Source organism: Nycticebus coucang, unplaced genomic scaffold (assembly GCF_027406575.1).
Source record: "Nycticebus coucang isolate mNycCou1 unplaced genomic scaffold, mNycCou1.pri scaffold_79, whole genome shotgun sequence".
Lineage (NCBI taxonomy): Eukaryota > Metazoa > Chordata > Mammalia > Primates > Lorisidae > Nycticebus > Nycticebus coucang.
In genome coordinates, this window is record NW_026515595.1 from 215,187 (window position 1) to 237,608 (window position 22,422).

The 22,422-nt window shown below is 41.5% G+C and overlaps 1 protein-coding gene across 1 annotated transcript in view; it reads left to right on the forward strand.

The window, feature by feature from the left end:
- The window catches only part of LOC128579594 (leucine-rich repeat-containing protein 37B-like), a 48,557-nt gene extending 39,988 nt beyond the window's left edge, over positions 1–8,569 (forward strand). Inside the window, exons 15-20 of the mRNA XM_053581592.1 lie at positions 1,130–1,419; positions 2,015–2,119; positions 4,825–4,883; positions 6,164–6,215; positions 6,297–6,439; positions 7,118–8,569. Coding sequence (XP_053437567.1) covers positions 1,130–1,419; positions 2,015–2,119; positions 4,825–4,883; positions 6,164–6,215; positions 6,297–6,439; positions 7,118–7,208 — 740 coding nt within the window. The 3' untranslated portion in view covers positions 7,209–8,569. The remainder of the gene's footprint in view (positions 1–1,129; positions 1,420–2,014; positions 2,120–4,824; positions 4,884–6,163; positions 6,216–6,296; positions 6,440–7,117) is intronic.
- Positions 8,570–22,422: the final 13,853 nt, after the last annotated feature.

Sequence of the window (22,422 nt, forward strand, 5' to 3'; positions counted from 1 at the left end):
ACTAGGAAGCTCTATTTCCCGGAAAATTTGTTAGATGCAGAAATTCAAGAAAAAATCGATGAGGTTAAAAAGAAAGAAAAAACTGCCATGCTTATGCAGTCTGGCCTTTTAGGTCCCAAACTTAAACGCCAAATCTTTCCCAAAAAAGTGGCAACTGCTGAATCACAGGAAAATAGCCTGACAGAGAGTGAGAGTGGAGACAGGGGGCTGAAGAAAGTGACGCTATTCCTCAAAGGGCCCAAGCGCCTACGGAGAAAGCTCTTACAGGAGGCAAGAATCAAGAGGAAACAGGGTACCTGGCCGACAGCGAAGAAAGTGGCCGAAGAAAGAACGCTTGGGAAACCAATCCCGAGTGAAATGACACAGTTTGACGTGGTGCAGAGGCCTCGGAAGTTTGTGGGAAGCTCCTTCCACACCGAGCCTTCCTTCACGCAGACGCACCAGGCTGCGGTCTCTTCTTTCTTCAAACAGTATATTGGCATGCCTTCTACTTCTGCCACCTCAAAATCCCTACCTGAGGTTAAAAAACAATCAAAAGACATGAGCGACACCATTTTTGTTTTAGAAGATGCAAATGCTAGAGTTAAAAGTATGGAAGCTAGTAAACCAATTGTACATTCCAGAAGAAAATACCGCTTTCATAAACCTCATTCCCATGTGGCCCACAGAACACCTGCGGCCAAACTAAGTCAAAAGTTTAGAAAAGAAACAGTGTTCCATGGACAGATGCCTGTAAAGCGGCCTCCATTCTCTGCAGTAAGGAGCCTTATAAATTCCCCGTCACATGGGGTTTTTCCACCTTCAGAAGAGCTGAGTCCTCAGGAGAATCCTTTTCCAGAATCACTTGCTCCTTCAGAATCTGTTACAGAAATCACTACTGTATCCCCTCTAGGAAATGGTATTGAAGAAAACAGTTTTATGGAAAACACTGCTATACCTGAAGAAACTATCTCTGAAAGTACAAATGATAAGAATCCTTCCACTATAGATTCCACTGGGACTGCGTTCTTAATACCGACTGTTAAACAAATCAATGAAACTCTGTGGGAATACCACAACACGGGCACTGACTTACCCAACATGGAAAAAAGCTTCACTTACCCATTGCTCGCGTCCCCGGGTGATCAATTTGAAATGCAGCTAAACCAGCAGCTCCGATCCCTCATCCCCAACAACGACGTGAGAAGGCTCATTTCTCACGTTATCCGGACTTTGAAAATGGACTGCTCTGAGACCCATGTGCAACTGGCCTGTGCCAAGCTCATCTCTAGAACAGGTCTCCTGATGAAGCTTCTGAGTGAGCAGCAAGAATTAAAAGTATCCAAGGCAGAATGGGATACGGATCAGTGGAAGAGTGAGAACTACATCAAGGAGAGCACAGAAGCCCAGGCTGAACAGAAAGAGCAGGAGTCAAGTGAGGTAAGGATGACTACGGGAACATGAGACCTGGACTTTTCCATCAGTTCAGGGGTGTCCAGCCTACAGCCTGTGGGCCGCATGATGATTCTGTGAGGACTTTTTTTTCACTTATATGTGGTGTCAGATATCATGAAAAGTATGCACAGACACCCCCTCCTTTTTTTTTTTTTTTTTTTTTTTGCTAATCAGCTTTCATTAGTATTTGTGTATTTACTCTGTGGCCTAAGACAACTCTTATTCTTCCCATGTGTGGCAGAGGAAAAAAAGGTTGGATACCCTTGGTTTAGAATATACCATGAAAGCATCCATGCAGCAAGGCCCAGGTAGACAAGTCCATATTTTATCTTGGCCATGTAATTTTGGCCATGACAGTGATCTCCCACTTTGCTCATTTAGAGAATGAAGCAGACAGAACACTCAAGATAAAGAAGATGTAGAACAAAATACTCAATAGTAAGATTATGTAACACATTAGATTTGCTTTGTTCTTTAAGAACCTATAAGCTACTTACTTGGGAGGGTGGAGTTTTGAATAGTTAGATCTCATTCTTTCCATCTCTTTGGTGGTTTTTTAATTATTCTTTCCCTTTTTTAGCTCACTAAAGGAGTTCCAGGATATGGCTATAACAACAAACTCATCTTGGCGATATCTGTGACTGTAATAGTGATGATTTTGATTATAATTTTCTGTCTTATTGAGGTAAGGACAATCATTCAGGTTTCCAGAATAACATCCTTGCTAATAGATTCAGTACTCATGAACTGAAAATCAAAGCCACTATCCCACCTACTATTACTTGACATTCCTCTTCAGTCACTACGACTAAGGTATGCATTGTTCTTTACTGTAATATATACCAAGGATTTTTTTAAAGTAACCCCTCTCCCAGGAGATCGCTATAGAACTGAAACCAAGATAACAAACCACTAGATTATTTGGAGAAATTAAGTTTAAGAAAGCCAAAGTTGAAGTGATAGGAAAGTTTTTCCAACCCAAAACTATCAATAATTTTATGTACTCACCAATCACTCTCATTCTACCACTGATTTCTTTCCTTGTTGCTGAAATGACAAGAGATGTATTATCTCCACCCTCACGGAGCTGTCATTACCCTGGGGAGAAAGCACACAGCAAGAGATAGAGGTGTCATCTTATAGATTCATTAGATTCAGGTAGCATCCTCCTTCTCCACTGTGCAAGGCATTGTCTACACAGGTTCAGTTAAAGCACCTCAGCTAAACCTTGCACCTGGCTATTCCAAAGTGTGTCATATTTACAGTGGCCTGTTCCTGGCGCTTGCCTGTGTTTACCTTTTGTTCAATAGGCCATTTCATAATGGCCTATTACTTTACCCAACATGTAGGTGCTAGCATATTAAAAGAATGGTTTAATAAGCTGACAATCATGATTTTACCCCACCATCCAACCTAATTTACCTTATTTGATTTACTTTTTCTATTGTGGCAACCCTCTGTTCTAGCCAAAGCAGCCCACACCATATCCCAGTCACATCATGCGTATCCCTGCTTTCATCTGTGCCTTTACCCATCCAGAATTCTCTTACTAAACTCTGCCCATGGAAATCCTGTGACTCTGTTCAAATTCAAGTTCATCTTTCTTTCTGATGCCTTCTCTGAATACTCCAGCCTGCCTGGGCCTAGTGTCTCTGTGAGGTTTGTCACCATTTCTTGGAGGATATGGTGAAGCATTTTCCCTCCCCTGAGAACTTAAAAATATGGCAAACCATTTTCTTAAAGATGCTATCCAGGAAAGAACCCCAAGATCAGGACAGAATGAAGCAGAGGAGAGCTGTGTGGACCAAGTGGCTCCTGGTCTATCAGATGGGAGCAGAACCTGGCTGATATACGGATTAAGTGGCCCTTATCTGGATGCTCAGGATCAGAAGTGTTTCAGATATCAGATTTTTTTTCAAATTTTGGAATATTTGTATTATACTTAACCAGCTGAGCATCCCTAATCTGAACATCTAAAATCCAAAATGCTCCAGTGAGCATTTCCTTTGAGTGTCATGGTGGTGATCAGAAAGTTTCAGATCTTGGAGCATTTTGGATTTCAGGTTTTCAGATTAGGGATAATCAACCTGTTAATACAGGGACTTTGGCATCCTTGGATTTGGGTATGCTAGGCTGAGGGGAGTGGATCCTGGAATGAGTTGCCTGCAGATACCAAGGAAAGAGCCAAAGAACCATTAAACAGGATAGAATTTCTGTCTTCAGACCAGGTGCGATGGCTCATGCTTATAATCCTAAGGATTATAAGGGAGGATTATAATTGCTTGAGCTCAGGAGTTGGAGACCAGCCTGAGTGAAAGCGAGATCTCGTCTCTACTAAAAGAAAAATTAGCCAGGGGTCATGGTGTGCACCTCAAGTTCCAGGTATTCTAGAGCAATGATTTTCAACACGTGTGTCATGGCAGGATCTTAGGTATGCCGTGAAAAACTTTTTAAAGGGCGTTATTAAATTATGTTCAAAGGAAGCTCAAAGCACAGTAAGTATATTCTCTTTTTACTCTTTTATTTGATCAACATAATTTAAGTGTGCTGCCAAAGTTTAACTGTAGGTTCGAGTGTGCTGTGAAAAGGTTGAAAAACACTGCTCTAGAGGCTAAGACAAGAGGATCGGTTGAGCCCAGGAATTTGATGTTGCAATGAGCTATAGTGATGGCACTGTACTCTAGACAGGGCAACGGAGTGAGACTGTCTCAGAAAAATGATTTATGTCTTCAGAAAATATATCTTTCAGCCAGACATGGTGGTGCATACCTGTAGTTCCAGCTACTAGGAACTAGTAGCTGAGGCAGGAGATGCTGCCTTGAGCATCTGAGATGCTGAGGCAGGAGGCTTACTTGAGCCCAAGAATTTGAGGCTACAGTGAGCTATGATCATACCAGTATACTCTACCCCAGGTGACAGAGTGAAACCCTATCTCTAATAAAAAATTATAGATAGCTGGCTCGGCACCTGTAGCTCAAGTGACTAGGGCACCAGCCACATACAGGAGAGCTGGGGGGTGGGGATGGGGGTGGCTGGGAGGGGGTTCGAATCCAGCCCAGGCTCGCCAAGCAACAATGACAACTATAACCAAAAAATAGCCAAGCATTGTGGTGGGCACCTGTAGTCCCAGCTACTTGGGAGGCTGAGGCAAGAGTTTGAGGTTGCCACAAAAATTAAGCCGAAGAGTTTGAGGATGCTGTGAGCTGTGACACCACAGTACTCTACCCAGGTGACACCTTTTGTTTTGTCTCAAAAAAAAAAAAAAAGGAAAGGAAAGATAGATAAATAGAAGTTATCTCACTGGGTAGGTAAGACTTGAAAGGAATGAATAAAGATTTGGAGATACTGGTCATTATGATGGATAATCATGATTGTTTTCTTCCAAAACAGATTTATTCTCATAGAAGAGCAGCAAGGACAGATGTAGAATCAGGCTCAGTCCCAAGGAGGTAAATACTGGTCTGGCGATTTAAATTAGAATTTTAGAACTAGAGAACTTAGAACTCATCTCTTTCAATCCTTCCGTTTTATAGTGAGGAAACTGCCAGAGGCAGGAAGAATACTTACCTGCCTTAGTGCTTTGCCTGGATCCAGCAAAATTAGCTCCCCAGACAAAGCTGAGTTGGACAGGAGTGGCAAGGACGAATCTGCTGCCACCAGTCCTTCAAGGGAAGGCAGGGGCGGGGGTTGTAGTTGTGCCTGTTCCTTCCGGTGGCGGGCATCGGGCCAGGCCAGAGGCCTTTTTGGAGGCTCTGGGGAAGGGGCAAGGGAGCTAGTCTCCTTCAAGGCTCCTTCAAGAATATATGAATCCTTCCTCTAGAGTGGCAGGAAAACCTACCTTCTCATTCTACTTGCTTTGGGGTCTCCATTCTCTATTATCCAAACGTCAGAGAATTTTAACTAGAAGAGACCTTAAATAATACTTTGCCTCTTCCTTTTATAATGAGAAAACGGAGACAGAGAAAAGGAAATTACCTTGCTCCATGGTCCCAGTGCTAGTGTCAGAAAGAGGGTGGTCCCTTTCCAGCTGGGGACTTCTCCATTGATTATTCTCTACTTGGGCTGTGAGTCACATTTTATATCACAATTCAATACGCACATGCTGTGTAGACATGAGTAGATGTGGAAACAGTCTGATTTTTTGTCTATTCTGCTCATATTCAAAAAGGATATTTTGTCCTTTAAACTGATTTTACAACTACTGCAGTATGAAATAGCCTGCAGTATGAAAATAATTTTTCTAGCTGGACCCAGGCATTTGCTTGACGGGACTCGCCTGATAGGATAAAGCTTCTAGGAGAATAGAAGCACTTTATCCTTCACCCACCAGCAAAGGCTATCTGTGGTACTAGGTTTGAAAGGGACTGATGTAAAATGCTTCTGGAGAGTGAAGTACTTCTGGCCTGTGTGTTTGTACACTTTGTTCACTGTACAAGGGAACTTGGCAAATGGGGTAAGTGGGGCTGAAAATCCTCCCTGTACCTCCCACCAAGCCTTGCGCAAAGGTCCCCCCAGTGACATTACGGGGCCCTCTTAAACAGACATGGAGAGCTTCTGGAAGTCTCTCCATGAAATGATTTTCAGGATTCCAGGTCCATAATAATGTTGCCCACTGTGATTATGGACCGAACCACAGATTTAGTCCCAATAAAACGAGAGGTGTACATCGTGGGAGACTTGGGAAATGGCAGGAATCACTAATTGTCTCGTGTGTGTGTTTTTTCCCAAGGGGCTTTTTTGACTTTCTGCATAGGAGATGCTCATCGCAGAGTGAAAGCCAGGTAAATTTGAGGAAGATTCAGTGCTGTGGCCAGAGAAAACAGGAGAAATGCAGAATTAATACCTGCCTTTCTCTTTTCTAGGAGGGCTTTTTCTGGTTAAGGTGTCCACTTTGGCTTAGGGATATGTACAGACCTCTCAATGCCACACGCAAGAAAAACATGGCCCAGAAGCTTCACGACAAGGAGTCTTCTGATGAGGAAGAGATTTACAAGAGGGATGCAGGGTAAATGACTGGGAACAATTTAAAATCTCATCTACAATGGCCGGGCACGGTGGCTCACGCCTGTAATCCTAGCCCTCTGGGAAGTTGAGGCAGCACGATTGCTTGAGCTCAGAGTTCAAAGCCATCCTGAGCTCTACTAAAAATAGAAAAATTAACCGAGTGTTGTGGCAGGTGCCTGTAGTCCAAGCTATTTGGGAGGCTGAGGCAGAAGAATCATTTGGACCCCATAGTTTGAGGTTACTATGAGCTGCTCACAACATCTAGCCAGGCCAGACTCCATCTCAACAAAAAATCTTATCTAAAATGAGGGGATAATGAGAAGTTTAATTGCTCCTATTTTTTCTATTTTTTATTTTTATTAAACCATAGCTGTGTACATTAGTATGATCGTGGGGCACCATACACTTGGTTCATAGATCGTTTGACACATTTTCATCACATTAGTTAACATAGCTTTTGTAGCATTTTCTTAGTTATTTTGCTAAGACCTTTACATTCCACATTTACTAGGATTCACATATACCCTTGTAAGATGCACCGCAGGTGTAATCCCATTAGTCCCCTTCTTCCGCCTCCCTCTCCCCTCCCTCCCCTCCCTTTCCCTTTCACATGAAAGCTATAACCCAGTTAATTGCTCCTTTTAAGAGTAAAAGCCTTGCCATTGTCTTCCTATTCCAGGGAGCGCATATCAACAGCAACACCTGTGGATTCGGCTGCTGAAGGTGGTGAGGAAAGTGAGACCGCGCCAGAAGGGGAGGACGAAGAGTGATCCAGCCTGCCTAAGGCCGCCTGCAAACTGTACTTTCTAATGTTGGCATCTCGGCATTGCTTGTAAGATACTTATTATTCACACACAAAAAATGTATACAGTCTATTGTCAATTCCAGCCAGCTGGTAAGAAACTTAAATGTTAATAGTTAAATATTTATACACGCAAAACAAGGGCCAGAGTAAAGAAAAGCAGGACTGAAGCCAGAGACTGTCAAGCTGGCCAACACCTCCACAAGCGGCATTGTGGGCAGAGGACGCACGGGGGCTCCCCCACCTCATTTCCCAGTCTAGCCAGTCTCCGGGAAGCTGAAAATACATCATCCTGGAGAGAGGGAGCCAATTTCTAAATCAAATACAGTTGTTCTGGGGCTCTCTCCCCTTGTCCATTAAGAACCAGTCCTTTACAACATACTTGACCTCTTGCCCTGAGGGGACCTTCCACCTGCTGCCACCTCTCAGAGGGTGGGTGGGGTTGCCAGAAATGTTTGGATCACTAAGCCGACCTGCACTGTTGCATCAAGTCCTCTGTTTTCTCCCATGCTCCCAAATTCATGCGTGAATGTGTGTCCTTTACCCTTTAAATCTGGTGGAAAATTCAAAAATTTTTTTTTGTTGGTTTTTTCTTTTTAAAAATCTCAACCCTTGGATAGCTACTAGGCCAATTCACTGTCCCTCAGATGGTTGGAGGGCCAGACTATAGTTTAAAAAAAAATAAAGCTTAACAAATTCCTATGCACACTGCACATACCTTATTTTGAAGTACAAAAACAAAACGGGGACAAATACAATCACACCGCTTCTTGTGGCCCGCGGGCCGCAATTTGAGGACGCCTGGTCTAGGGAGATAGAGAAGTAGAACCCATGCTTGCCAGTGAAGAGTCAACAATGACAATAATACTGGGGATGATGGCTGCTACGGTTTATTAGGCACCAGCTTGGGCCAGCATAATACGAAGCTCTTTAGTTACACTGTTAAGTCACAAGGACCAAAACGCCACATGCCAGCTCAAACTCTGCAAGGGCGTGGGGTGTTATGAGTGTTGGACATAAACAGGAAGCTAACAGTAAACCAAGACTAGAGATCTTGTACTGCTGGGCCTCCCAGACTCTGGGCCAGGATTCCAGGCAAATCCAGATTCCTATTTTGTCACAATTACATTATTTCCAATTGGGTACACAAAGTGAGACTTACGTAAAACACTATCTCAACTTTGTACAATACTTGTTAACCTCAAATGCTACCGCTACCGTACTGTACTTCTATTTTTTGTTTTAGAGATAGAGTCTCACTTCGTCACCCTTGGTAGAGTACCATGGCATCACAGCTCACAGCAACCTCCAGGTCTTGGGCTTAGGCGATTCTCTGGCCTCAGCCTGCCAAGTAGCTGGGACTATAGCACCCGCCACAATGCCCGGCTGTTTTTTGCAGTTTGGCTGGGGCCGGGTTCAAACCCTCCACATTAGGTATATGGGGCTGGCGCACCCCCTACTGTACTTCTAAATTAAAACTCCCCAAAGTGAGATTCTACTTTGCCCAGCTCTTCAGTGAGACCTGAGAGGTAGAGAGAGGGGGACACAAGGCCAACAGCTACTAAATGAATGAAAATCCTCACTGATTCCTATGAAAACTGTCAGAGAAATGAGAAATTTTATAACAGATGAAGAAATGAGGCAATATATGATTAGAGCAAAAATAATACAGAAAAGAAATGTAGCGGTTTGGAAGAAAGAAGGTTACATGGCCTGGGGAAAATCCTTGAAGAAAATGGAATTTTGCTGGAGGATCCGTCTTTAGGTAGTTCACTCACTCACACACTGTAGGTAGTTCACTCACTCACACACTGGTGAGTTCTCGGAGGCTTCAGTTCCTCCAACGGGCCTGTGCACACGCTATTTGATTGAAGGTTCTCATGACTTGATGGTGGGCCTCCTCCAGAGTGAGTGGTCTAAGAGACAGAGACAGAGCCAGGCAGAAGTTAACCTTTTCATGACCTAGCCTCAGAAGACCTCTGCCACATAACATGAATAGAGGTCAGTCCCTAAATGCGGCCCACATTCAAGGGGAGGGAATTTAGACTTCACCTTTTGGAGAAAGAAGAATCAAAGAGCTTGTGGACTATATTAAAACTACTTGCATATACAAAAAAGCAAAAAAAAAAAAAAAGAATGGAAGAGAAAGTATCCAATGTACTCAGCCCTACTATGAAACTAATTTATGGCTTTCACATGAAAGCTATAACCCAGTTATAACCTAAGAATGGGTGAAAGGGAGGGGAGGGAGGGGGAGGTAGGTGGAGGGAGGATGACTGGTGGGATTACACCTGCGGTGCATCTTACAAGGGTATATTTGAAATTTAGTAAATGTAGAATGAAATTGTCTTAACACAATAACTAAGAAAATGCCAGGAAGGCTATGTTAATCAGTGTGATGAAAATGTGTCAAATGGTGTATAAAACCAGTGTATGGTGCCCCATGATCGCAATAATGTACACAACTATGATTTAATAAAAAAAAAAATAGAGTAGATGGATGTGGCTGTTTGACAAGCATGGAGGCAGCTTCTTCTGCCCCACCCTCCTTCATGGACCAAGGAAGGAAGAGAAGAGCAGCGAGAACAAGTCTTTGGCTCTCCAGGTAAAGGTATATGAAAGCAATAAGAAATAATCAATCTCCAAAGATGAAATAGTAAAATACATGCTACATAGGATTAAAGAATGGAGTCCATCTGTCACTGGGCTTTAGCCCATTTTGCAGCTTACCAAGTCCCACCACCCTCCTGACACCCGCCCAGCCTCTGTCACCCTCCACACACCCACATGTGCTACTGCTGCATTTATCACGATGGAAGTAGGAGTCATGAGTGTTCTTGAGTTAGGATCAGGGTTGATAGTGTAAATGTTCCACTTATTAGGAGGATGGATAGTAGGATGACGGCCAGGGTTACTTCATATGAGATAGTTTGTGCTACTGCTCGTCGTGCTCCAATTAGTGCGTATTTTAAGTTTGATGCTCATCCCGATCACAGGATTGAGTATACAGCTAGGCTGGATGTGGCTAGGATAAATAGTACGCCCAGGTTGATGTTGATCAGGGGGTATGGGATTGGTAGTGGGGTTCATATGATAAGGGCAATGGATAAAGCTAGGGTTGGGGCAATTACATATAGTAGGGATGAGGATGTTAGGGTTTGTAGGGGTTCTTTGATAAATAGTTTTATTGCGTCGGCAGATGGTTGGAGGAGGCTGTTTGGGGCAACAACGTTGGGTCCTTTACGAAGTTGTATGTAGCCCAAGATATTTCATGCAGGGTGTTGTCTTTTCTTTTTCTTTTTCTTTTTTTTTTTTTTTGTAGAGACAAAGTCTCACTTTATGGCCCTTGGTAGAGTGCCGTGGCTTCACACAGCTCACAGCAACCTCCAACTCCTGGGCTTAAGGGATTCTCTTGCCTCAACCTAACAAGTAGCTGGGACTACAGGCGCCCGCCACAACGCCCGGCTATGGGTGTTGTCTTTTCAATTGTGGATATTATACTGGGATTGATCCATGTCTGTACTGTTTATGCATTCATACCTTCTTGCTATAAATAAAAGTTAGTTTCCCTGTAACTTAGAAAATTACATAATCTGATATCCTAATGTTAGTTTAATTCATAACTTCCCAAACAAACTAAGTTTATCTTACAGAAATAGAAAACTATTTAAAAATTGATCTGGGGTCAGGCACACTGGCTCACACCTATAATCCTAGCACTTTGGGAGGCTGAGGTGGGTGGACTGTTTGAGCTTGTGAGTTTGAGAACTGACTGAGCAAGAGCAAGAACCCTCTCTACTAAAAATAGAAAAACTAACTAGCTAGCCATGGTGGTAGAAGCCTATAGTCCAAGCTACTCTGGAAGCTGAGGCAAGAGGATCACTTGAGCCCGAGAGTTGAAGTTGCTATAAGCTATGACACCACAGCACTCTACCCAAGGTGAATACAATGAGACTCTGTCTCCAAAAAATTATTGTTATTATTATTATAAAATAAAAATTAATCTGGGAGCTTAAACATATTAACAGTAAAAGAAATATAAGCCTGAGACCAAAAGGGTATGAGTATGATTTTAGTTAATATTTATAATATAATTTAATTTCTTACTTATTTATTCTTGTGATTTATAAAGTGCCCCATAATTGTCTGTGGTTACTTTGAAGAAAATGTTTACTAAGTGGAAAAGCTCATAAACATGAATAAAAAGTAATTTCCAATAATAGTTTTTGGTGTTCTTGGTTTAACTGGCCCATTGTGGGCTATGCTAGAGAAATAAGATGCTTGGAGAGATGTTGCTCAATGTGAAGACGTGGGTCCATTACTAAGGTGACAAAAAGTCATATTTGTGATGCCCATATCCAGCAAAATCCCTATCCGTGTAACCAGAGATTCACCCACAGTGCAGGTGGAGGCACAGTGCTGGCTGAATTCCCTTTATCGAACTCAGTGTCCAGAATCCAAGTTCTAAAGCCAGTTGGATCTGTCCTCACTGGAAAGCAGATTCTTTGCAAACTCCCAGATCCGCATCCTCATAATGGCTGACAGAGTGAACCTAGGGGAGCCCAGGACACAAATTCGGAAGCTGAATTTCTCAGCGTAGCCTTTCAGATCCTGTTTGATACACCCATAGTGGTCACTCCAAAGGTCATCAGAAATGATGAGGACCTCATTAGCTTTGTCAACATCCAGGGTCCTATCTGCTGTGGAAGAAAAATGAGTGGCTCAGCAAACGGGCAGACTGAAGATGAACTCTTCATTTTGCAAAGGCTCCAGCATCTCATTCACTTAAACTTCATTAATTCTTTCCTCCTAAATCAGAAATCTTCCTAGTGAATCTTTCCTGAACTCCTGACTAGGGCCATTATCCTACCAGAAAGATTTTGTACATTTGTCTCCTTTATAGCAAGGCTTTCTGTTTATAGCAAATGACATTATCTAAAGTTTTTTTTTTTTTTTCTTTAACATGTAAGATCCATAGGGCAGGGACTATGGACATTGTTTGCTTTCCAATTTAATATATATGATGGCTCAGATATACATCCTATCAAAATATAAACATTCCATATGTACTTTGAAGAAAACAAAATTTTATTTATTGCAGAATAATATAGAAATTTAACACTTGTTTCCTTGCATTTCCATCTCATCCTGCTGGCTAGACAATTGCACGCAAAGCTTCCTTTCACTAGGGTGATAACAAAATGAAGAGTTCTAAGATGAGCTGGGCTACCATTGCACAAGTCCTGATAGACAAAGAGAGTCCCTTGGGCATGAGTTGAGATATCTTTGGATTTTGGCAGCACTGAGATCCAGAACTTACACGTACTGTTTAGAGTTGAGGGGAACTTGGGAACCAGTGACTTTTTGGGTTGCCAACATTTCCAGTAATTCTTAGTTATTGGGATAACAGCACAGAGCTGCTTGTTCTGATGAGGCCAAGTGGATGGATGCAATGGTAACCACAGAAATAAACCCTTTGGACCAAGTACCAATTACTTCCCCAGGATTCCTTTTCAATTAGCACCTTGGAATGTTCTGAGTCTGTCCTGGCCCATACAAGGGTTGCAAAGGACCAAAAATGTTTGGGACATGTTTTATCACTCCAAATGAAAGTGTGCTCACTTAGAAAGTATAGTATTTTGTTTTCCTCGTGACTGATTCTGTGTACTATCATATAAGCTAAAGTATATCTCATCATAAGCAAACACAGCACAGCCACCATTGATTCTATGAGGCATCCTATAGTAGACACTGGGAAAAGACGGAGCAGGAGGACTTGGCACATTCAGCGGAGTCTGGATCCAGGACTCTGGCAGGTGGGGCCTGTCTCCCTACATTTAGCACAATGGCGATACAGTTGCATTCTAGCAATTCACTGTGTACCTTTTGAAAATCAGGTCATAAGTATGGGGTAGAGTTCAGTTGTGACATTGAATCAGGCACTTATATACTTTAGAGCTTGGCACACGATAGGGTGTTCAGGGCCAGAATCTACAACCAACCTCAGTCTACAGGATCAACAGTCACATGCACTTTTACCAGCCTTTGCTTGGTTCTCAGGATGGACTCTGGGTTAAAATCCACCCAGGCGCCTTTACACGTTCAGGGCCTTGCAGCCAGAGAGAACCCCAGATGCAGCTGGTGTAGGTCTTGCTACCCAGCAGGTATTCAGGAAGCAGCTACAGCAGCACCACCTGGGTACCTGGGTCAGAAACCCAGATGCTCAGGCCAGCCCAGTGCTGTGGAATCAGAATCTTCATTTTCAAAAGAGCCAGGGTCATCTAACAAACACCAGGCCTGGAAAGCCATAGGGCAGTGCTCCCATTACAGAGACATGATGCCACCACAAGTGTAATTTTAGTTCCTAGTAGCCATATTATCAAACATAAAGAGAAACCAACGAACTAATTTTAATGTTTCATTTGACCCAATGCATTAAAAATATTACCATTTTCCTACCTGGCTATAGCCACATTTCAAGTGCTAACTAGCCACCGTGGCTATCATTTTGGACAGCACAGATATAGGGCAGGACCTAAATATTATAGTTCCTTCCAAATATCCAGGTGGTTCTAATCTATACTCAGGGCAGAGAACTAGTGTTGCTTGGAGAGTGTTAGGTGCCAGGAATCAGCTAACTCCTATATTTAATGGAGAGCCTTTTGTACTTTGCGTTTTCTGGGGACTTCATGGGGAGGGCTGGGTAGGACAGAGCCTCACTTTGAACTTCAGCATCCTTGGCTTCAAGTGGTTTTCTATATCAAGGAAGTGAAGTCCCCCTGAGACTATTCTGCACCTGGTCATTGACATGAAGGATCTAGTCCTGCCTACGGCTCTGGAGTAGAGGGCCTAGTGGCCCTACGTGCACACACTGTGCCTGGCACTGACTTGGCCTCAGTCAGCACTTGCCATATCAATTACTCCAGTCTTGAAACCTCACTCTTTTACATTTACCTCTCATACAAAGTTGAGATGTAAAAAAAGAAATGATTGGCCTCATTTCCATGAGAGTCTTCTCTGTCCTCCAGCTGCTTCTGAAGGTAGCTCAGATGTGGAGATCCACCTGCCAGGGGCTTTTACACAGACGGTCCCTCCTACCGTATTATCACCTTGCCTCTCTAATTCAATCACAGCCTCGTTGAAATCTGCCATAAATGAGTTTTTGCTGAAGAGGCATAGAAGTACTATGTGCAAAATAGAGCAAATTATCCCGAAGCTGTTGTATTTTTATTAACATACAAAGACACCCCTTCTTCTAGATTAGCTCTTGAATATCATGTCTGTATATGACAGTGGTTCTCAACCTTCCTGATGCCTCCTTATGCCACAACTCTTTAATACAGTTCCTCATGTTGTGCTGACCCCCCAACCATAAAATTATTTTCATTGCTACTTCATAACTGTAATTTTGCTACTGCCATGAATCATAATGTAAAGATCTGATATGCAGGATGTATTTTCACTGTTACAAGGGGTTGTTGCGACCCACAGGTTGAATTGCTGGTATATGAGAAGATTTGAAATTTGGAAAGTAACTTTTAAAACAAAATGTTTGGTCTCCTTATTACTGTTTATGCAATGAGTGGAGTTGGTTTCAAATACTTTTTGCTCACAAAGTAAAACCACCTCATATTTTGATTTCAGCAACTGAGGAAACCTGATTTGTCCTTTTTAAAAATCACCTTCACTAGACCACAGTGACACCTTCAAATGGGCTTTTTCTCCATGATGGTGAAGATCCATGTTTTAGAAGTTTGGCAATAAACAAAAACAAAAAATGAAAAAAATTTTAAACCCACACTGTTTGAAGATAATCATTTGGTCCTTCAAGGTCCTGGGTTTTGTTTCTGTTTCTCTCTTTGTTATTTGCTGTAACCCTATCAAACATAAAAAGTATTGTCATAATCTATTTCCTTATACCACAATTTATATAAAACGATTTTTTTAACCTTCAAAAAAGTCTCCTCATGTTTTCATTTTTATTTCATTTTTTTAGAGGCAGAGCATAACTCCACTACCAGGCTGGCGTGCACTGACTAAATCATAGCCCACTGCGGTCCCAAACTCCTAGGCCCAAGTGATCCTCCTGACTCAGCTTCCTGAGTACCTGGGACTACAGGCACTCACCACTGTGACCAACTAATTTCTTTACACTTTTTATAGAGCTGGGACCTTGCTATGATGTCCAGCCTACTCTCAAATCTTGGCTTCAACCATTCCTGGCCAATTTTTCTTATTTTGTAGAGACAGGGTCTTGATTTTGCGCCAGCTGTTCTAGAACTCCTGACCTTAAGCAATCCTCCCACCTAGTCTCCCAGAGTGCTAGAACCATCAAGAACAAAAAAGAAGACTTTCCCAAACCACAGCTTAGTGCAGCTCGTCTGCACTAACAGGGACACCTCTTAATCCACGGAGTGCACTGTTTTCACATGTGACCCTGCTCAGCTGTTTCTTCCTCTCTTCTTTTTTCTCTTGTGGCATCCTCACTGCTGTGCTCTGACAGACCGGGTGGCTGTTGAGACAGCATGCCAGTTGCTAGTTAAAAGAAAACAGAACTTGAGGAGGGAAAAAAGATGGCAGTCAAGTAACAGCTTCTGTGCAGCCAGGCACAGTGAGAGTGGCGAGAGAAGACTCCAGCCATCTCTGGCTGGTGAGTTTTGCCCAGAGGCTTCCCTTTGGTGACACAGGAAGCCAGTGAGAGACTTCTGGACCCAATGAGGAGGACAGAAGCAGTGGAAAATCTGGCAAGTGGTAGGTGCGTTTGTTCAATCATAGGCTGCCTGCAGCTGCACCCATAGCAACAGCGAGAGTGCACGCAGGAAAAGCCTTACCTGTGGGCTGTTTGGGTTTTCTTGGACTTGGGCATTGAATTAAACTGCCTTGGGAGATCTTGGGCTGTGTGTGAAGATGACTTTGGGCCTTGTCTGGGGCCCAGGTCAGAGACACTGAGCCGGAAGGAAGCTAATATCGTTCAGCTTTGGACTGCCTGCACAGCTGCTGTGGGAGAGCTGCCCCTGTGTGTTGCAGCGCGGAGATCAGCCGGGAGACCTTGGGCGAGCTATCTAGTGACTGAGCTGCCCAAAGGAGGGCACTGAGACACTGGGGAAGTGTGGAGTTCCAAGTGTGGCAGATTAACAGCCTTGGCCCTCAGGGGCATAGTGGGAGTCTGGACGTGGTGCACTGGATAAGCAGGCAGCCACACTGGGAGAGATCCCAGGGATAAGTGCTTTCCCTGGAAAGCTTCTGCTTGGCCAAGGTTCATAGTTTTGAGTGTCTTTTAAGTGGGCTGAGGACATTTTGGGGCTCCCAAGCCTGCAGGGTCTGAGAGGTCAGCAGAGACCTCCAGTCTCCATCTTGTACAGCTGTATCAACATTGTGATTAACATCTTATAACTCAGAAGATCACCTATTGCCCGGACAATATTCAGTAAAATATATATAGTATTTGGTTCTTTAGGGGGGTTTTTTTTTGGGGGGGTGTTGTTGGGGTTTTTCTTTTTTTATTTGTTTGTTTTCTTAATTCCAACATTTTTCCCTGGTGTTTTTCTTTCTTTTTCATTTATTTTTTTTTTATTATTATTTTTTTATTGCTGGGGATTCATCGAGGGTACAATAAGCCAGTTACACTGATTGCAATTTTTTTTTAATATATTCTTTCTTTTTTTCACTATCCTAGTTCAAATACAATCTTCCATTTTTGCCTTCTTTAACAATTAGAATTTCATTTTTGCCAGTGTGTCTGCCCCTATTATTTGTTGTTGGTTTTTTTTCCTCCAATGTTACCCCATTAGGGTTCTTGCTTGTTTGTTTTGGTTTTATTTACAGTATTTTTGGCTTTTCTCTTTACCAGGTGGAGGTGGGGTACTGTTTTTGATCCGGCTGGCAAAGAGCTGTTGACCTCAAGGGAATCACCCAACCCAGCACCCCCAGAGGTTGGGGGTCTTCAAGGTTGTGTCATAGTACACTACTATACAACTATATTACTCCTGTTTCTTTCTTTCAGTGCTTTCCTTTATTTTTTTTGTCAATATTTCCTTTTACTCACCACCTCTTCTTTCTCTGTTTTCTTTCTTAAATCTTTTTTCCCTTCTTACTCTTCAATTTTCTCATGCTTCTAGTCCCCTACCAAAAGAACTTATTAAAACTTTAACGAGTGGAGTTTATCTAACAAAGGACGAGAAAGATCTCTATAAAGAGAACTATGAAACTCTAAGAAAAGAAATAGCTGAAAATGTTAACAAATGGGAAAACATACCAGGCTCACGGCTGGGAAGAATCGGCATTGTAAAAATGTTCATACTACCCAAAGCAATATACAATTTTAATGCAATCCCTTTTAAAGCTCCACTGTCATACTTGAAAGATCTTGGAAAAATAATACTTCGTTTTATATGGAATCAGGGAAAACCTTGAATAGCCAAGATATTACTCAGAAATAAAAACAAAGCAGGCAGAATCACGCTACCAGACTACAGACTATACTATAAATCAATACTGATCAAAACAGTATGGTACTGGCACAAAAACAGATAGATGTATGGAACAGAATAGAGAACCAAGAGATGAGCCCAGCTACTTACCATTATTTGATCTTTGGCAAGCCAATTAAAACATTCAGTGGGGAAAGACTCCCTATTTAACAAACGGTGCTGGGTGTACTGGCTAGTGACCTGTAGAAGACTGAAATTGGACCCACACCTTTCACAATTAACTGAAATAGACTCTCACTGGATTAAAGATTTAAACTTAAGACATGAAGCTATAAAAATACTAGAAGAAATTGTAGGGAAAACTCTTGAAGAAAACGGTCTCGGCAAGTATTTTATGAGGAGGACACCCCGGGCAATTGAAGCAGCTTCAAAAATACACTACTGGGACCTGATCAAACTAAAAAGCTTCTGCACAGCCAAGAACACAGTAAGTAGAGCAAGCAGACAGCCCTGAGAATGGGAGAAGATATTTTCAGGTTATGTCTCTGACAAAGGTTTAATAACCAGAATCCACAGAGAACTCAAATGTATTAACAAGAAAAGAACAAGTGATTCCATTTCAGGCTGGGCAAGGGACTTTAAGAGAAAATTCTCTAAAGAAGACAGGCGCACAGCCTACAAACATATGAAAAAATGCTCATCATCCTTAATCATCAGATAAATGCAAATCAAAACTACTTTGAGTTATCATCGAACTCCAGTAAGATTAGCCCATATCACAAAATCCCAAGACCAGAGATGTTGGTGTGGATGTGGAGAAAAGGGAACACTTCTACACTGCTGATGGGAATGCAAATTAATACATTCCTTTTGGAAAGATCTTTGGAAAACACTTAGGGATCTAAATATAGACCTGCCATTCAATCCCACAATTCCTCTACTAGGGATATACCCAGAAGACCAAAAATCACATTATAACAAAGATATTTGTACCAGAATGTTTATTGCAGCCCAATTCATAATTGCTAAGTTATGGAAAAAGCCCAAGTGTCCATGGATCCATGAATAGATTAATAAATTGTGGTATATGTACACCATGGAATATTATGCAGCCTTAAAGAAAGATGGAGACTTTACCTCTTTCATGTTTACATGGATGGAGTTGGAACATATTCTTCTTAGTAAAGTATCTCAAGAATGGAAGAAAAAGTATCCAATGTACTCAGCCCTACCATGAAACTAATTTATGGCTTTCATATGAAAGCTATAACCCAGTTATAACCTAAGAATATGGGGAATGGGGAGAGGGAGGGAAGGGGAGGGGGGAGGATGGGCAGAGGGCGGGTGATTGTTGGGACCACACATACGGTGCATCTTACAAGGATACATGTGAAACTTACTAAATGTAGAATATAAATGTCTTAACACAATAACTAAGAAAATGCCAGGAAGGCATTTCCAGTGTGGAAAGGTTAACCAGTGTGATGAAAATATGTCAAATGTTATATAAAGTCAGTGTATGTTGCCCCATGATCACGTTAATGTACACAGCTATGATTTAATAATAATAAAAAAAAACTTTAAAGAGCAAGAAGTGAAAGAATAATTAGGGGAAGGAAACAGATACAAAAAAGCACTCATGAAGAAGAATCAGTAGAAAAATCCTGGTAACATGAAATGTCAGTTCAGAGTAACCCCCTTCTAGGGATCGTGAGGTAGCTACAGCAGAGGACTCCTCCTACAAAGAAATGTTAGAAATGACAGAAGGGAAATTTAAAATACAGATGATGAAAACAATGAAGGAAATTGCTGAGAAAGTTGAAAATAACCAAAAGGAGATCCAAAAACAATCAAATAAGAGATGAAAGATATGAAGAATATAAAAAGGATATAGCAGAGCTGAAGGAACTGAAGCAGTCAATTAGGGAACTTAAGGATGCAATAGAAAGTATCGACAACAGTATCGATCGTGCAGAAGAAAGAATCTCAGAGGTAGAGGGTAAAGCTCTTGAGATAACTCAGATAGTTAAAGAGGCAGAAAAGAAGAGAGAGAAAGCAGAACATTCACTGACAGTATTATGGGACTCTATGAAGCATTCAAACATACGAGTTATAGGTATCCCAGAAGGGGAAGAAGAATGCCCCAGTGGAATGGAAGCCATTCTAGAGAATATTATAAATGAAAATTTCCCTAATATCATCAAATGTTCTGACATACTCCTTTCAGAGGGATATCAATCCCCTGGTCACCTCAATTCAAATAGAGCTTATCCAAGGCACATTGTGATGAATCTATCTAAAGTCAAGAGAAAATTAAAGAATTTGCAAGGGGCAAACCCATCAGGGTCACCGCAGACTTCTCTAATGAAACATTTCAGGCCAGAAGACAATGGTCATCTGTCTTTAATGTACTTAAATAGAACAACTTCCAGCCCCCAGAATTTTACATCTGGCTAAGCTAAGCTTTAAAATTGACGGAGAAATCAAATCTTTTATTGATATGCAAACATTGAGGAAGTTTGCCACAACAAGACCAGTCTTACAAGAAATATTTCAACCTTTTCTACACACTGACTATCACAATGGACCTTCAGAAAAGTAAACACCCAGAAATTAAAGGACAGAACCTAGTTTCCACAATGATGCAAAAGACAAAACTAAGCAATGGACTTTCACAAAACAAGATGAATAGAATGCTACCACACTTATCAATTATCTCAATAAATGTCAATGGCTAGAATTCCCCACTGAAGAGGCATAGATCAGCTGATTGGATTAAAAAACACAAGCCGTCTCCTTGCCATCTGCAGGAAACACACCTCACATCAAAAGACAAATTAGAACTCAGAGTTAAAGGTTGTAGGTCAATTTTTCAGGCAAATGGAATTCAGAAGAAAAGAGGGGTTGCAATCTTCTTTTCAGATACATATGGATTTAAAGCAACTAAAGTCAAAAAAGGCAATGATGGTCACTTTATATTGGTCAGGGGAAAAACACAACAAGAAGATATTTCAATTCTAAATATTTATGCACCCAGTTTAAATGCTTCCAGATTCTTGAAACAGACCTTGCTTAGTTTGAGCAATATGATATCCTCTAACATCCCAGTAAAAGGGGACTTTAATACACCTCTCGTAGAGACGGACATATCCTCTTAACAGAAATTAAACAAAGATGTTAGAGATTTTTTTTATCAATTATTAATTTTTATTATTGATTTAATCATTTTACACATGTAATAGATACATATACAAGAGTGCCTTGATGTATCACCCTTGATCTATTCTTGAACAACCACGGTTGTTGCAAATATGAAATATTAAAATATTTTGTAATTGTATATTATTAATATGTTGAACTGGAATCAAAAGTATTCATTTATGTTTTGAATAATTTGGGGCACTATAATAAGTTACCCTGTGATTTGTTACATGATTTCAACTTTACTTATTTTCACTTTATTTATTTATTTTTATTGTTAAATCATAGCTGTGTACATTAGTGCAATCAACAGGTACAATGTGCTGGTTTCATATACAATCTGAAATATTCTCATCAAAATGTTCAACATAGCCTTCATGGCATTTTCCTAGTTATTGTATGTAGACATTTGTATTCTGCATTTAGTAAGTTTTGCCTGTACCCATTCTAAGATGAACTGTAGGTGTGGCCCCACCCATTACCTTCCCTCCACCCTAACCTCCCCCCTCCCTTCCCCTTCCTTGGCCCTTTCCCCATAGTCTTGTGCTATAGTTGGGTTATAGCCTTCATGTGAAAGCTATAAATTAGCTTCATAGTAGGGCTGAGTACATTGGATACTTTTTCTTCCATTCCTGAGATACTTTGCTAAGAAGAATATGTTCCAGCTCCATCCATGTAAACATGAAAGAGGAAAAGTCTCCATCTTTCTTTAAGGCTGCATAATATTCCATGGTATACATGTACCACAATTTGCTAGTCCATTTGTGGGTCGATGGGCACTTGGGCTTCTTCCATGACTTAGCAGTTACGAATTGGGCTGCAATAAACATTCTGGTACAGATGTCTTTGTTATGTTGTGATTTTTGGTCTTCTGGTTATAAACCTAGTAAAGGAATTATAGGATCAAATGGCAGGTCTATTTTTAGGTCTCTAAGTATTCTCCAAACATTCTTCCAGAAGGAACGTATCAGTGTGCATTCCCACCAGCAGTGTAGAAGTGTGCCCTTTTTTCCACATCCACGCCAACATCTCTGGTTTTGGAATTTTGTGATGTGGGCTACTCTTACTGGGGTTAGGTGATGTCTCCAAGTAGTTTTGATTTGCATTTCTCTGATAATTAAGAATGATGAGCTCTTTTTCATGTGTTTATAGATCGTGTGACTGTCTTCTTTGGAGAAGTTTCTCTTCAAGTCCCTTGCCCACCCTGAGATGGGATCACTTGTTCTTTTCTTGCTAGTACGTTTGAGTTCTCTGTGGATTCTGGTTATTAGACCTTTATTAGAGGTATAACCTGCAAATATTTTTTCCCATTCTGAGGGCTGTCTGCTTGATTTACTTACTATGTTCATGGCTGTGCAGAAGTTTTTAGTTTGACCAGGGCCCAGTAGTGTATTTTTGACACTGCTTCAATTGCCTGGGGAGTCCTCCTCATAAAATATTCACCAAGGCGAAATCCTTCAAGAGTTTTCCCTGCACTTTCTTCAAGTATTTTTATAGTTTCATATTTTAAGTTTAAATCTTTTATCCAGTGAGAGTGTATCTTAGTTAACG